At 34.4% G+C, this 17,046-nt stretch overlaps 1 protein-coding gene across 4 annotated transcripts in view; it reads right to left on the bottom strand.

The window, feature by feature from the left end:
• glsb (glutaminase b) overlaps positions 1-17,046 on the bottom strand; it is a 48,303-nt gene that overhangs the window by 2,978 nt on the left and 28,279 nt on the right. For 3 of the 4 annotated variants that reach the window (XM_051906458.1, XM_051906457.1, XM_051906461.1), the window contains 10 exons: positions 16,010-16,042; positions 15,858-15,916; positions 15,640-15,706; positions 14,972-15,022; positions 13,807-13,983; positions 12,718-12,849; positions 9,532-9,624; positions 950-1,011; positions 795-871; positions 302-365 (listed from right to left, as the gene is read on the bottom strand). In XM_051906458.1, the coding sequence (XP_051762418.1) occupies positions 302-365; positions 795-871; positions 950-1,011; positions 9,532-9,624; positions 12,718-12,849; positions 13,807-13,983; positions 14,972-15,022; positions 15,640-15,706; positions 15,858-15,916; positions 16,010-16,042 (815 nt within the window). Of the gene's footprint in view, positions 1-301; positions 366-794; positions 872-949; positions 1,012-4,413; positions 7,224-9,531; positions 9,625-12,717; positions 12,850-13,806; positions 13,984-14,971; positions 15,023-15,639; positions 15,707-15,857; positions 15,917-16,009; positions 16,043-17,046 lie in introns of those variants that run through there. The other variant, XM_051906459.1, reaches the window with a different exon arrangement.

Genomic DNA, 17,046 nt, shown 5'->3' with positions numbered 1-17,046 from the left:
TAATGTATAATAATATATGTGTACTTTTATGTATATATGTACATGTACTTTTTTTGCTTTTCTTTCTTTTACCTATGTACAATTCATCATTGTATATGTCATTGTGATGTTATGATGCAATAATTACAATTATTTGTTACATTTCTTAATGTAATTCTTTGTAAATGTGCAACGTGTGTAAAATGACTTAAAATACAGTCATTTAATTTCTAAATAAAAGTCAGTAGGTGAATATTTACTCTAAAATCAAAAGTAAATGAATCAGGCATTGGTGGGTGAATGTTGGAGAGGGTTTTCTCACCTGTCCTTGGGACCAGGATTCACCTTGCAGGCCTCTAGCAGAAAACGCACAACTTCAACATGTCCTAAATCAAAAGGAATGAGCCTCATATATATGTATATATATATATATACAGGCTGGAGTTTAGAAGAAGACAGAACAGTGAAATAAAGATGTCACCTGAATAAGACTATTTACAGTGGTACAATTAAAATGAAAATACAAAATGTAGCTGCAAAATATATACACATTGTAAGTTTGGGCAGCATTTATAACCTTACCACTTTTGACCACAATGTGTCGCTGTTATCAAACTTACCTGGTACATAAGGCATTGTGGCAATGATATGCACAATTGCAAAATGTAAATGCAACAGCCTCAATTTCTGTTAGCCGTCTTTGTGTTATCCTACCAGCCATTAGACAATCAGATACCAACAGATATAATATAAACCAAACTAGCAGATACCACTGGTCCTTGACCCTTAATAAGTGACAAACTAAAGTGTTGTACCCTCAGCGGCTGCAACGTGCAGCGCCGTCCTGGAGTCATAGTCCCGCTGCTCCATGTCCATGGAGGACAGTGCAAACCTGGAGTCACCAGAATGAAAATGTTACAGAAGTAGAATAGAAAACAATTTAACTTGTAGGAAGTAAAGAACTCAGTACCTTCTCAGAGCAGACACATCTCCTGTATAGGCAGCAAAGAGGAGGTTGATGACAGATTTCACCTGGAATGATAGAAAAGAGCCTTTGTGGAATAGAAATAAGTTATTATGGACAGATGGTGGGCAGAAATAGACACCTCCAGAGCGTCTCCTTTAGCTCTAGTAGACATAAATGAATAGAGAACTGGTGATGAGAGGAAACATCAAATAAAAAATGCACCGAAACACAAACACCAAGGGGATTTAACCATTTTCATGTAGAGAGAGAGGACAGGAACCCCGTTACATACTGTATAAAACGGAGTGCTGCATTTTAAGCCTGGAATATAATAATATGCATATATTTATTATTTTTATGTTACTTTTTAATTAGGTTTCCCACAACTTCTAAACAATTAATTTCTGTGACTTTTTCAGTCATTTGCAATTACTGTGATTTTTACATTATAAAACTAGAATTATTTAGCATCATTACTCCAGTCTTCAGTGTCACATGATCTTTCTGAAATTTATATATATATATATATAAAATTAACCTTTTATTTATTCACTAACTTGCATGACTTTAGCAGGTCTGGAAAAACACAATTTTAAGCTTGCCTGAATGAGAGGGTTGAGCTAAACTTTTGCTTCTTTAACTTTGGAAGTTAACTTAATATTGTATATTTTGTTAAACACACGTTATCATATCATTTGCAGAGCCCATGCAACACCCTGTATTTAAGACCCTTGCCTCAATCTAAACTATATGAGTTAATTTGATTTAGTAGCAGGATAATTTGGTTTCAAGCAGCATCAGATTATATATAAAAAACAAGCAAGCCATGCAAAAAAAACCCCCCAAAAAAAACAAATAGACAAAAAACATGCACTTTACATGCAAACCACAGACTGTAAAAGATGCAAGTGCTTGTGATGGACAGAAAAGCACCGCTAGGGGGCATCAGCAACCCTTCATGTTAATCAGCATATCTCAAATACCAAGACAGAAATAACAAACAACTTACAAACATGTGCCCATCTTTTTGCAAAGCCTTTGTGAATTCTTTTTCATTTGAATTTAACACTAAACTAAAACTGTACATTTTAAATAAAGATGACATAAACATTAATGCTTAATGATCATACATTCAGATGTAATTCAATGATCTCAAACTCGGAAAATGTTAATAACCCGGTTACCAAATGTTGGGACACAGCTAGCAGTCTAATAGGCCTGTTCACACCAAGAACGATAACTATAAAGATAACAATAACTGTATTTACACCCACGAACGATAACCCTGTTTATTAGCGCGCGCTGGCTGTTTTGTAGTCTGTCGCTTTAAATGCTCGAGCTCGTTAAAGCAGGATGGATTCTGATTGGCTATCATGTTGTTATCGTCCATCAGCTGGAAAAAAAAAACTTTCTGAAAGTGATTCCAGCAATATCGTGTCTCTGTGCCGTTATCATTATAGTTACGGTGTGGACGGTTATTTATTTTTTTATTTATAACAATTTTTTAGAACTGTATCTTTATCGTTATAGTCATCGTCCTTGGTGTGAAGGGGCCTTTTAAAACCTTGATGTGTGTGATTTTTTAAACTTATTATCTAACGATAAACATCAAATGAAAATTAAATACAATATATGAAATAAAAAAAATAACTACAACAGAATGAGTAACAACATAATAACGACTTAATTTAACCATTAACTTGAAGTAATAAGCAAGTTAAATTATATTTATTTTAATTATACAATATACTTATTATCTTGAAATATTCAGTATTCTCGCTTTCCTTCCCACAGACATAGAGTGAGTCATAAAGTGGGAGAAGTTGTCAGTGTCTTTGGCCCAAAAGACCATCCGAGAAATGTCAGTCTCCTTGCGTGTGTGTTTAATTATAATCTCTATCAATCTAATTACATGCAAAGTCAGTGTAGTCTTAAATAGAATTACAAAGCACTATTCCGGTCTGCTATAATGTGTAATCATCATTCTCCAGAAATGTCCATGCTAATTTCAGATGAAGTTATTTTGAATGTTATATAAGTTACATCTAATGTCATTTTGAAGGACTTGCTAGGCTGCTGCAAGCTAGCAAATGAGAAGGAAATATAGATAAGATGAAGTGTGTCATTAGCGTATCAATTTACAGTGTGCTATCAGCATGTGACCCACATAAATGAACATGTAACATGAGTCAGTGTTTATGTTCGCCTAGAACAGCTGGCTAAATAAAAAATGAACATACAGTTTCATGCCAAAGCATAAGGAGTAAAATGATGATGATCTTCAATTATGATATTTGTCTCAAAATCAGGCATTGGAATGAAACCGTATTACATCAGCATAACAACAGATTAATTAAATGCATTTAGCTGCATTTCTAATGAAGTATGGATCACAAGGAAAAGTTAACTACAAATGCAAATAAATAAATTCATACAGATTCATATAGTCACAGAGAGATAGTTCACCATCTATAGGAATAAGGAAGTCTAAGATGTGGGAAGCATCACTAACTATTTAGCACAAGAACCTCAGGTTTACACAGGGGTGCTTCATGTGTTCGCTGTTCATTTTAAAGCCCTGCACAGCTTCATTTCTCTTTCTGGATCAACAGGATCAATGGAAGGTTTTATCACCTCATGCCAATGAGAACAGGATGTGCTGAGAACTGATAAACAAGAGCGATAGCTGCATTTCACAGACAGACTAAACATTAATTCAACATTGAAGCACAACAGAAGGCAGAGGAGCAACACTGAACAGCAGCTCTTCAAATAAATAAATAAATAAAATAAAACCGTTCCCACACCTTCAGAGTGATGAATTTACATGAGTTTTCCCAGTCGTGCACCATTCCTGGATAAAGATTTCAAAAATGGCTCACAAAAAGATCATCTTCTTATAAAATATTTTGTATAAAATGTAATAAAATTGTATAATTATATTTAATAAAAAATAAAATGTTAGAATTATACTTAATTATATATAAATAATACATAATTGTATATTTATAAATTATACTTTATAAAAATGTAAATAATTAATTAAGAATTTATTTTCCATGACTTTTCAGGCCTGAGGGAAAAAAAAAAAAAAAAAAAATATATATTATATATATATATATATATATATATATATATATATATATAAAAATACATATATATATATATATATATATATATCTGTGAAAGATTCCCATGTTCATAGAAAACATGGAATTTGCAAGGAATTTTAAAATCGTGAATATATATATTCACGATTTTAAAATTCCTTGCAAATTCCATGTTTTCTATGAACATGGGAATCTTTCACAGAGATATTTGCGGTTATGTTTTTGAGATAAGGAGTGGTGAAGCATGATTTTTTTTTTTTTTTTGAGACAGTTTTAGAAAACAAACTAATAAAATGATTTTCTAAAACATAAAACAACAACAAAAGGGAAAACAATTGATTTCAGGTAACAATGCGGTGAGATTAAATACATTTATTAATGATACAAAAAAGAAAACCAGAACAAATGACATATATACACAATGAGAAAATGAGAAAATAAACAGAACTGTTATGACACTGAGTGAAATCAGATGAGAAAATATTGTAATGAAGCATTTTGACAGCCGTTGTGTTAGACTCAGGACAGTTCAAGTAATCAGAGCGAGCTGCTTCCTCAAGTGATAAACTCATATAGACTGTTTAAGCTGTCAGTAAGAACATGAGAAACACTTTTCCTTAAAAGCAAATGACTAAAGCAGCATAAGAGAATGTGACATGAAAATAATAATACAAAAACACACACACACAAAAACAGTGAAACAAAGCAACAAAACCCACAACAGTTTCTGCAGATATACACAAGCTTGTGAAAGCATATAGTAAATTATGCGAAAAAATAAAATAAATTTTTAATATAAACATTAATATATATATACACATATGTGTGTGTGTGTATATATATATATATATATATATATATATATATATATATATATATATATATATAATTAAATCAAATTAAAAGATGTTCTTGCAACACACATAAAAAACAAAATATATATATTATATATATATATATATATAAAATACTTCCTGATAAGGGCAGCATCTTTCCAATACTAAAACTTCAGAAGCTATTTAAAGCTTAGTTTGATATAAACTGACATTCTGAACTATGAAGGTGCATAAATGTTTTTAGCTATATTATACGAGAATAGACAGACAGAAACTGAACTAAGGGCAGACGGAACAGTGGAAGGTTTGTAACGGTATTGATTTGACCTTACATAAGACTGTAAACACAACCAGACAGCAGGTTTCATGTGGCTGCTGAGCAGTACTAGTGGGGCTCTATGATGCAAACACTGCACATTACAACAGCGCTCTCAGGACACGGAGTCATCAAGACAAGCAATTCAGGAACGCATCATGACTGATCTAAAAATTAATAACTAATTTGGAACAACAAGTCCTTTTTAACCTTACTTTTGGATCACATTGTGTCCTAAGAGAGAAGCAATTAAGGAATAGTTCAGCCAAAAAGGAAACTTCACCTTCATGTTGTGCCATGTTAGGAACATTTTTGAACCTTCATGCCTAGTCTTTTGAAGTCATATAATAGTTTTGTGTAAGCAGGCAGACAATTTAGACATTATTCAATGATAATGCAGCAAATGGCATTTTCAAAAGATTTTTAGTGATTAACAACTAGGGGTTGAGGAAAAAAAAAAATAAATAGATGCATCGTGATTTTCTCTCCAACGATTCTGGATCGATTCTGAGAATTTTAGAATCGATTCTGAGCTTAGATTTTAGCCGCAGATGTGCAATGTCGCTGCATATGTTTTAGAAATTGAATAAATGAACCATTAAAAATTAAAAATGTACTCTTAAATACTGAAAGCACTCATAGTTTATTGCTTTTAAGATGTTTCTTTGTTCCTCTTATTTAATACTTGCTTTTATGTTTGTTTTGAAGCTAGCTTTACATAGTTAAAATGAACATACAATTGTTTTAATTTGTTATTTTTTTTAAAAAAAGTACTTATTACATATGTGATTAAAAAAAAATAATAATAAATATTTTAAGATTTTCAAGTTGGTAAACTAAATTAATAAGAAAAAAAAAATTAGATCGGATCGTAATGTGCCTAAAGATTCCCACCCCTAATAACAACTTGTGTATTTTTTTCTTTTCCCTCAGAAAAAGCTAGTATACGGCTTTAGAAGACTTTAAAATATAGTAAGATGGGCAATTTTTCTTGATTTTTTTGGTTATTTTATGGGTATTTTGTATGGAATATGGGAAAAAAAAGCTGCATAAATTTTAATTTCTTCAAATTGTACCTTTGTGTTCCACAGAAAGACAACAACATACATGGTCAAAATGACATGAGGGTGTGAAAATAATGACCGAATTTTCATTTTTGGGTGTACTATTGCTTTACTTTTGTTCTTGCAACAAGCATATAATAACAAAAATATATATAATACTTAAAAACTTTCTGATAAGGGCAGCATATTTCCAAACCAAACTTCGCTAATAGAAGTTTAGTTTTATATAAACTAATATTTTGAATTATTGAACTTCGAAAATGTACTTTTGTGCTCCACAGTCCAAACGACATGAGGGTACACAAATCACCCTTACCGGCCACTGTACAGTACTTTCTGCAAAAAGTTTCAGAGAACATTCATGTGCTTGTGACACCATCAAGTTAAAGGCCTCACTGACAGACTCTATGTGTGGTAAGACGCGGTCAATTATGCATGACCACAACATTCAAATGTAGTGAAAAACAACCACCTGTAGTCTCTGTTCAGCAGCCAATTCTAAACTTCCACCAAAACACACTTGCTGGTCTATGAGAGAATACAGAGCCTATAAATCACACTGCACCAAACGTCCACCAAGCTGCTTTGCTTTAGGCGTTAGCACAGATAGATAAAACAGAAGCCAAGGCATAAGACTGTATCCTCAATCATAGTCATTCATATTCACAACGAAAGATACAGTGACTCTGGTGATGAATCATTCACATGTGACCAGAATGATATTCATTTAAAAATAAATAACTGTTAATTTACATAAATATATTGTCAAAGAGCTTGTCGAGGTGATTCAGGTCTGTTTTAGTTGCCATCTCCAACATTCTCCATCCTATAGACTACAGTAGTGGAGCTGTCTTCATTGCACTCAGTGGGCGAGACTTTTGTCCACACAGTGTCTTTGAGAGCCAGCTCTTTCTGAAGGCTCTCGTAATCCAGGGGTCCGAAGGTTTGTGGCTGTGTTGAGCAACACGGAGAACAGATTAGTTTTTTAGGGGCCTTCAGGGAAAGTGTGTTACTCACACACTGTTCAATATGGTGACGTGTGAAAGATTTCAAAGTCAACAAAAACAAATATCCAAGCACAAAGCGAGCCCTCGTATTCACACAGCTGGGAAAATGTCAAAACAAGTCTGTCTTATCACAGAACATTGCACATGCCTCATTCAGGTGGCAGTAGTCAGTAAAGTCATGATCATTATTAACTGATGACCAGGCCCACACGGAATCTGTGCATGCAGATTTCAGATGAACCAGACGTACATACATCGCATTAAATAATAATAACAGTTAAATTTGTATTACATTTTAGATTGAATAATATAATTAATAATATAGACTATAAAACACAAATACATATATATATATATATATATATATATATTTGTGTTAATGTATTTATCATATTTTATATATATATATATATATATATATATATATATATATATATGGTGTAACGGTACATGTATTTGTCCCAAACGTATGGATAAGGACAACGTGGTTTGGTTCATGCAGTTAGACGACGAATACGGTAAGTCACAGGTGATTCACACTCCGAGCTACAAGGGGGCGCATGTGGTAATGCAACAATGTTGCCACAACAGGGAAAAAAGTGCAGAAGAAGAACAACAGACAATTGTGTAATCTCTCAATCAGTGTTTCAACTGTGGAAAGACATCAATAAAACAGCCTGAGCATAATATCTCACGTAGCATTACATTTACCTCAGGCAAGTCATTTAGTGTCCACAGCATATTAGTTAACTAGAGAAATGAACTCTAGAGGGGAGCATTTCACTAAATATATATGCACTATATTAGCTCATATATTCATTATACTGAATATATATTATATTCATTATAAATATTCATTAATATATATATATTGGTAAATATATTCATTATATTTACTTTACCTGTTAATAATGTCTTAATTATTTAAGATATGTTTAAATAAATGTGTTATGAAAACAAGCTATAACAGTAACTGGGTAAAGGATTATATTTCAAAAATGATGTAATAATTGTATAATTAGATTTAGAAGTTAATGCAAAATCTGCCTTATGTGCAATTTACATGTTTTTTTGAGTGTTGGTTATTATAGCTAAAAATAAATAGAAGCTGAATGTAATATTTTGGGCTCTGTTGTTAATTGTAACCTTTAATATTATAGTAATGTGCAAGAAAGTGCTACCTGTACTGTATATAGTTTACTGCATTAGATAGATTTTTTTATCCTTAAGAAAAAGTTAATTATAACTGAATTTATTTAAAGAGACAGTCTGTTCAATAAACCACTGTTTAATAAAAAAAAGAACCAATTTTATGTTTAGTTTTCTTCCTCCTGCTGTACCGAATCCGTACAGAACCGTGACTTCAATTCCGAGGTATGTACCGAACCATCATGTTTGTGTACCGTTACACCCCTAACAAATATTATCCCCTGAAAAAAACTCTTCATCAAGTAAATACCATAAATTTTTAATTTCTTTTTCACTTATTTCAATTTGTGTCGAAGATACTACATTTTAGAACAAATCTTTTTTGCAACTTTTAATACTTTTTTCAGGAAAACTGTCTCGGCTGCATTATGGAGCAGAGACAGGCATCTTCTCAAGCCCAAGGTTTGTAATTTAAATCATGTCTGTATTAGGTTTACATATTTTGACTAATCGGTTTATTTTTTTCAGCTATTGATAGAAGTATTCTCAGCTATGTTTAACATCTTTTACCACGTTTAAATCCATTTCACAGATTTTAAAAATGTGGAAAAAGTCTACAGATTCCATCTGGGCCTGCTGATTATGAAACTCAGAATGCAGACTGAAGCAAGCAAACAAAAACAATCTCTTCTGATAAAACATGGCAAATTAAGAGGTGGCAATCGACATGCAAAATTAGAATCTCATGCACAGCTGAGAAGTTTGTTGAATCAACCGCTGCTCTTTTCTCGCTGTGCTCTTTCATGGAGACGACAGAACAGTAAAAACCGACGAAACCAATTAAAATTTTTCGGTTGTAATGTAGCAAGCTAACTAGGTATGTAGTGTCAAAACGCTCCTGCAGGGGGCGTGGTGTTTGTGCATGTCTGACTGTGAGCCCTGTACAAGGTGTTTAGTGGAAATAAGCTTCCTCTGCAGTATTCTCATCTTCAGAGTCTTGAGTAAATTATTATGTGCCGTCATTCATACATGACGTGGTGTAACACTTCGATGGGGCATGTGTCGAGGGCAAGGCTGGCTGGCAAATGGAAGAGGGCACTCACCCGCTGGTCCCCTCCCTCTCGGCGAGGATCGAGCTTCTTGGCGAAGTGCCTCAGGTTGTCATAGTTGTGAAAGTTGAACAAGGACACCAGATCCTACAACAGGAAAGAAAGCCACAGGAGTCAGTCTGAGAGGTCAAAGGCTCAAAATGCACACACAGACTATGTATGGCTGCGTTGAGTGTCTCCAGGTAGTCTGCTAGTGACAGGAGAGTGTGCAGTGCATTTCAAGCTTTCATTAGAGCCCTTTGTACCATCATAATGCTGAAATGAAACTTCTTCACAATGTCATTAAACTTCTCAGGTTCCTGGTTTCAGGTTCAACTGAGGTCTTTAATTGTGACATTAGCGCCAACAGTATCTGTTTCTTGTTTATGTTTTGTTTGTTGTTGTTTATTTTTGTGTTGGTGTTTTGAAAATTTAATAAAAAAAAGAACCTCATAAAAGGCGACATGTCAAGATTTAAAAGTGTGATGTTGTTTAGGCATTTACCATTTTGTTATGCTATCAGAAACCCAGAAATATTCTTTTAAGATGCTGAAGTTTGTGTAAAACAAGCAGTTAAACCTTGAAGCTGACCTTGAAATGCACTGCACTTCACCTTATAAACTATGATTTGAAGGGCTCATATATTCAGAACACTCCCTGAATTTGCTAGAAAGAGTTGGCAGGAATGTCTGAATGTCTAATATTACGGCCATTTCCTGTCCTGACTAGCCAGTCTTTACTGTCCTTGAACACAGAAACAAGGCCTTCAATTATCACTGTGGCTCTGTATTCACTACTGGATGTGTGACGGTGTGACATTAGAAATGTGTCAAACCGTGATATAAAATTGTAGTCCCACTGCCCACCCCATAATTAACTCCACCAATTAGCTCTGGTCCCATTCCTGGGGTCGTCCTGAGTCAGACTATGCCCACTAATGAATCCCACACATGGACTCCACAGGCTTCCTTAGGACACTCAGGGAGTAATTATAGACTCCTTGACCTTTAACAAGGGTCTGAGAGGCTGTACAGATATTCAGACCCTAACAAGTGCTGGTTCTCAGAAAGACCTAAAATAACACTGACAGATTCTGATCATTTCAAAGTTACATGAAGAGAAGCACTCATGAGGAACCTAAAACCTTGTCCTATTTCTTGTATTTATGCCAGATATGTAACTACACTAGGTAATATAGCTGTATAAAAATAAATAAATAAATAATTATCTATGACCGCTTCACTATACAACAAGGCCGTAACCATGTCTTGAACATTGGGAGTGCCCTTTTTTGTTCTTTTTTTAATAAAGCATAAAGAAACAAAACAGTGAACGAAATTGCTGCTAATACAATGCTATATCAGATATGTACAATAACAATTGTAGAAAAAAAAATAAAAAATAACATTACGATGTCCAGAAATCAATTTCAATAGTACATTGAGAACTCATGTTTAATGTGATAGTTTCATAATAACATGTTAGTTCCGAGATTCTTCAATTTAGTGAATAAATACATCGATCCGTAATAATCTTTCAAATTCCCTAGTGGTGTAGTGGTAGAACTTTTTGTTAACTGTATCAAAGGTTGTGTGTTCTAATCCGCCCTCGCATAGTTTTTTTTTTTTTCCTTATTAAAAATAAAGATGTCCATCAATGGTTGTATATCAAGAGCAGGGACACGTTTATGTGCATTTGTTTTGTGATTTTACCAGAAAAATAGAACCTCCGCAACGGCGTTAAGCGATCGATTGACGCGCACGTCTGTGCTCAGTGCTGTTAAGACTGTGTGCACGTGCAAAAAGAGAACATAAACCCCGCCTACTTTTTAATTTGATTGGCCATTTCAATCATTTTGACATTGACAAGCGTTCTTAGACCACTGAGGCAGACCAGACGAAAAATGTAACTTTTAAACCTTTTTGTCATCCTAACAACATGCAGAGTGCTGTAATGAAGTGCAGCAGAGCAGTGCAAGACTTTCAAACATTGGGGGGGGACGGACGATTTGGCCATTTCTAATTATTGGGGGGGACTTGTCCCCCTCAATGTCTATGGTGGTTACGGCCCTGCTACACAACATCCTTAGCAACCACTCTTAGCAACGTAAACTGTTTGTTCTCAATTGATATTGTTCATTGAAGCTTACTGTATTATGCAGAGGAGTGTTTTGAGAAAGGAGATCGAGTGAGCGAGTTTATTACCTGCATTCAGATTTAGCATTTTCCTTCAGGTCAGTCCTACGTTCATAAAAAAAAAATCTGTTTAAATGTCCGATGTATCATCTTGTCCTTTTAACATGTAAGGGGTTTTCCCGTGACTGACAGCGCTAGTCAAAGCATTTGTCAGTTGTGTCTTGCTCAGTGTTCACAACAATTAAGTCTTTTCAATATAAAAGTCTTCGCTACTGACTGACACGCTCATAAAGACAGTCTTTGTCGCCATCTAATGGCGTAATAATGTAACTTCTGTTGCTGTTCACGTTCAGGGACTATTTTTTCCGGCGGAAGGAAGGCTTTTAGTGAAAGTTTACTTCATGAAAAGTTGCATTGATACATATTTTTGGCTTTAATATTTGTATTGTGTGGTAACCATTTTATAAAAGCACTCCACTTCACGTCGTGCCTAACAACGCCCTTCAGCCGTGACTTATTCACGATACAGCACAGCCTCTCGTACCTTATTGCTTACACACACATATATATATATATATATATATATATATATATATATATATATATATAATATTAATAAAATACTGCACAAATCTAGTTAAAAATTTTTCGCTGTTCTTTGTCACAAAAAGTATTCTCGTCGGTTCATAACATTAAGGTTGATCCACTGTAGTCACATGAACTGTTTTAACATTGTCTTTAGTACTTTTCTGGCCCTTGAAAGTGGTAATTAAATTGCTGACTATGGAGGAGTAAGAGAGCTCTTGGATTTCATCAAAAATATCTTCATTTGTGTTTTCCGAAGATGAACGAAAGTGTTAAGGGTTTGGAACGACATGAGGGTGAGTAATTAATGACAAAATTTTCATTTTTGGGTGAACTAACCCTTTAATGTTCTTTCTAATCTTGGGTAATCATCAAATATATTTTTTTTTCAAGTTTCCAGTACATGGGTAGAACTTTTTGAAAAAAATTAAAGTATTTATATTGTGTATAGGTGTGTTGGCAAACAAAAACATTCACATACCGTGCAGAACTGGATGCCCCGGACACTGTTGCCAAGTTTGTCCAACGGCGGAGACCAGCACATAATGCCCATCACATTGGGCACAACCAGCAAAATACCTCCAGCCACACCAGACTTGGCCGGCAGACCCACCTGAACAAAAATTAAATACATTAAAATAACATAAAACAATTATATATAAATGAATACGAGAACAATAGTTGAAGATGTTGTGATACAAGTGTTTAAATGAATTTGAAAAAAAAAAAAAGTATACTTTAATTAACATGAAAAATTGACACAAATATCCTCTAAAATGTTTCTGTGGACTTTGAGAGCATACAAATACATTTTTGCATTTGGAGAAAGCAATCCTGTAATTAAAAATATTTTTTGTTTTGTTGTTGTTCTCAATTTCTGAGAGCTAGTCAGATGTGATTTGTGTGATTGTATTTGTTTAAGCAAGGACTTAATGAGGGCAAGCGATGTGACTCTAAAGCAGTGTTTCTCAACCAGGGGTCCAGGGCCCACTAGCGGCCTCAGCAAACTTCTAAGGGGCCTTCAAGATGACTTAAAATGATTTAAAACAAAGATAAAATAAGCATTAAAATATGCTAAAACAACTAAAAATCAAGATATTTCTTATTTTAATTCACCCCCCCAAGAACTGTTTTTCCTTTTAAGAATTCTAAAAGTACAATTTCTAGTCCTAGAAAAGTCATAACAAAATATAACCCCATGGGCATTTTTATACATTTTATAAATATACATGTATTTTTTAGTTATTTCAAGCTCTAAAATATTTTATCAGGTAGAAATTGGGAGTAAAATTGTATCCATATCCAGTATATCACAAACAAGTGGAAAAGTCATGGGGTCTTTAAATATTGTTGTGGACAATGTAAATCAAAAAGGTTGAGAACAACTGCTCTAAAGATGAAGTTAAGAATGACAAGGAAAATGTAAAATGGAGAGAAAAAGAGGTTCAAATGATGTTGTGAAATAGTACCCCAAAATAACAGAAGGTGAGTTAGTACACATATTGTGTGAACTATTGTTTTTGAGTTGGTGTGTTTATGCATGTGTGAATCTGCATGCACAAAAACTTACATGGAAGGCGAACTGTCCAGAGAAGTCATACATGCCGCAGGAGTGCATGAGGCTGAGGGTGTTTCGCACGGACTCAGGGCTCAGCACACGCTCGCCTGTGATTGGACAGAAGCCGCCGTTGGCTAGCGTGGCAGCCATGACGCTAGCACTCTCACATGTTACCTCGATGGAGCACAGCTGCACATATGGATGCAAACACAAATAAACACACATGAATATGAAATTAGTAGGCCAGGATGCCTCTCAATATGCTTCATTTGGCAGCTTTTGAAATGGATTTTATTGGAGACTTCAACCTATGAATGAGACCTCTTGTGTGTGTGCGTGCGCGCGTGTGTGTGTGTGTGTGTGTGTGTGAGTGTGATCAGCTGGGCTGATCCCATTACACACACCACATGATCTCAGAGGCACATGACAGGAGTCAAGGGACAGGGTCACCAGACTGCACTCCTGCCATGCTTGTGCCATGCAAACTAAGTCAGAACTTTCAATTCCAGGTCTGGGTAGCGAGAGTGAGTCGCTGATTCACTTTGATTCTGATTCACAAGCTCTTGCTATGATTTGATTTAGATTTTGATGTGATTTCATACTATTTTGATTAATCTGGGAAAACACTACTGTTTAAAAGTTTGAGGTCACTAAGATATTTTCAATAAAATATGAATACTTTTATTTAGCAAGGAGAAATTAAATTGATCTAAAGTGAAGTAAAGACATTTGTAATGTTACAAAAGTTTCTATTTCAAATAAATGCTTTTATGTTTCAGTTTCCACAAAAACATTAATCAGCAAAACTGCTTTCAACATTGATAAGAAATGTTTTGTGAGCACCAAATCAGCATATTAAAATGATTTCTGAAGGACCATGTGACACTGAAGACTGGAGTTACATTTGAAAATATATTAAAATAGAAAACAGTAATTTTATATTACAATAATAGTTCATAAATATTAATGTTTCACTGTTTTTTTTTTATTTTTTTTATGCAGCCTTGGCGAGCATAAGAGACTACTTTCAAAAACAAAAAAATATAACAAACCCAAACTTTTGAATAGTAGTGTTTTTCAGTTACAAAGTCAACACAAAGGCAATCCCAGAATGCTTTGCAACAAGTTCATAACTCTCATGTTGCAATCCGAAAATGAAAATCATCTCTGTACGCACCTGAAAGTACAAGTCCAGAACAGCAGTCATGTCTGTACCATCTGGAAAGCACTGCATACAAGAGAAAGAAAGGTTAAAGTCAGATCAAAGCCACGAAACCACTCCAGTAAAGTGCTGTTAAAACAACACCATTTTCAACTAAAAACGTAAAACTTTTTATGGCTTTTAGCCATTCATTTACACAATAACGCCGTTCTGAGGGTCTGAAAACTTTTGAAAATGGGTTTCAAGGTGTTCATGTTTTTGAAAACGTTAACATTATCGTCTCCATGTAACCTACAAAAACGCGAATTTGTGAAAACAGTGACGTCAATGTGCATGCGTATTATGTGTTCAGTCTATATGTGCATAGTGTTTCTTTACAAAGTGACATCGTCAACTACTGGCCTTGCAGCATAATACAGTGTTTTTAGTTGTTTTCGCAGATCCATGTGAATGGGGATCGTTTTGACAATGGTGTCACCTGTACGCAAAAAAATGCAAAAGGAAAAACTTTTCCGTTATAAGTACATTGTTGTCATGTTAACATACCCTAAATAGACAAAGAAGTTACTGCATACAAACAAGCAAACAAAATGTAAAGGAGAGGAATAGAGAGATTACTGGGTGCAATAAATCAGGGGTGATAAAGACACTTAACCACCTCAAAAGCACCCTGAGATACTAACCTTCTTTTCTTTCAGGTAGTAGCCAATAGCGAAATTCCTGTCTCCTGACTCACGCTCCGACTGGAATCTAGATCAGGTGACATATGTAAATAGTCAGTTGCCTCAATTGAACCCAACCATGGAAATTAAAATTATGCTTAACATAAAAACTGAAAGAGGACTACTTATTTTTACTCTTTGCTAACTGTATCTATGATCAAATCTACAGCTCAACATACGTGGCGTTGCTGAAACCAACATATTCATTTCCTGCCATCTTCTTCAAGAAGTTCATTACCTGCAAAAGAGAAATCAGAATAGGTAAATCAATGCCAAAAACAATAGTTCCTGTAAAAATTTATTTATTGTAATCCTTTGATAATTGACTCACATAATCAAACTTCTCAGCATTGCCTGCTCCATGCTGAAAAACACAGGAAAGAAATAAAAGACATGTAAAAATATTTTGTCCTCATTGAGTGTTTATAATTCTTCTATTCTAATAAATCACATTAAAATAGATAAACATACATTTTTAAAGTAGCATAATGGGGAAAAAATAAATCAGAACAGTAACTAACTCATACGGATAATTTCATTCCTTAAATATTACCAGTACAATGCTAAAACCATCAGTTAGTAATCTGTTGTTAGAAATCAACAAGAAGATGATAATCATTTCATGTGTACTACAGTAAAGTACTGTTATGCTCTATAAAGGAAATGATGATGAACCGCTACAGAGCAAAGACTGGAGTTAAACGTATACATGAAGACCTGTAGGCCAAACAGAGAAGTGGGTCAAAAAACAGAGTGGATGTGAATCAACAGGGTTGGTAACATCTTAAGATGATGTGAGAGGAGAATCTGTGCATTGTGTGTTGAGTGTGGATCAGTGTTTATTAACCTAAGGCTTCCTGGTAAACTGAGTGTGGGTTGAGGCACCCATCAAATTAATGCAGAGAGCTAAGAATCACTGAGCTTGATTACATTACTGCCATTAATGAACAGTGACTAATGTGGTTGTTTGACTGTTAGATTGCTGGACATCAGGGGTGTAAAGTACTCAAATAATTGCACATAATCACTATATTTATGGATTATTTTGGTAAAATTGTAGTCATACTCAATTACATTTCTAAAGTGGGGGGGGGTTACAATTACATTAATCCTTGTCAATACATTGCACTACCTTTAAAAGTTTTGGTTAAGTAAGTTTTTTGTTGTTGTTGTAATAAAGTAATACTTTTAGGCCTGTTTACACTAAAAAATTAAGATGCGTTTTGGTCGATCGGATCACAAGTGGACGACGCTAAATACAGGTGTAAACGGTGTCTAAAACGTTTTGAGCTTGTCCACTTTCGACCACTTCCAGAGGTAGTCGAAAATGCATTCGACCGGATTGCTTTCGTAGTGTAAACGCTCATG

Source organism: Ctenopharyngodon idella, chromosome 9 (assembly GCF_019924925.1).
Source record: "Ctenopharyngodon idella isolate HZGC_01 chromosome 9, HZGC01, whole genome shotgun sequence".
Taxonomy (NCBI): Eukaryota; Metazoa; Chordata; class Actinopteri; order Cypriniformes; family Xenocyprididae; genus Ctenopharyngodon; species Ctenopharyngodon idella.
Note: the sequence above shows the minus strand (reverse complement) of the source record. Positions and strands in the feature narration are given on the sequence as shown.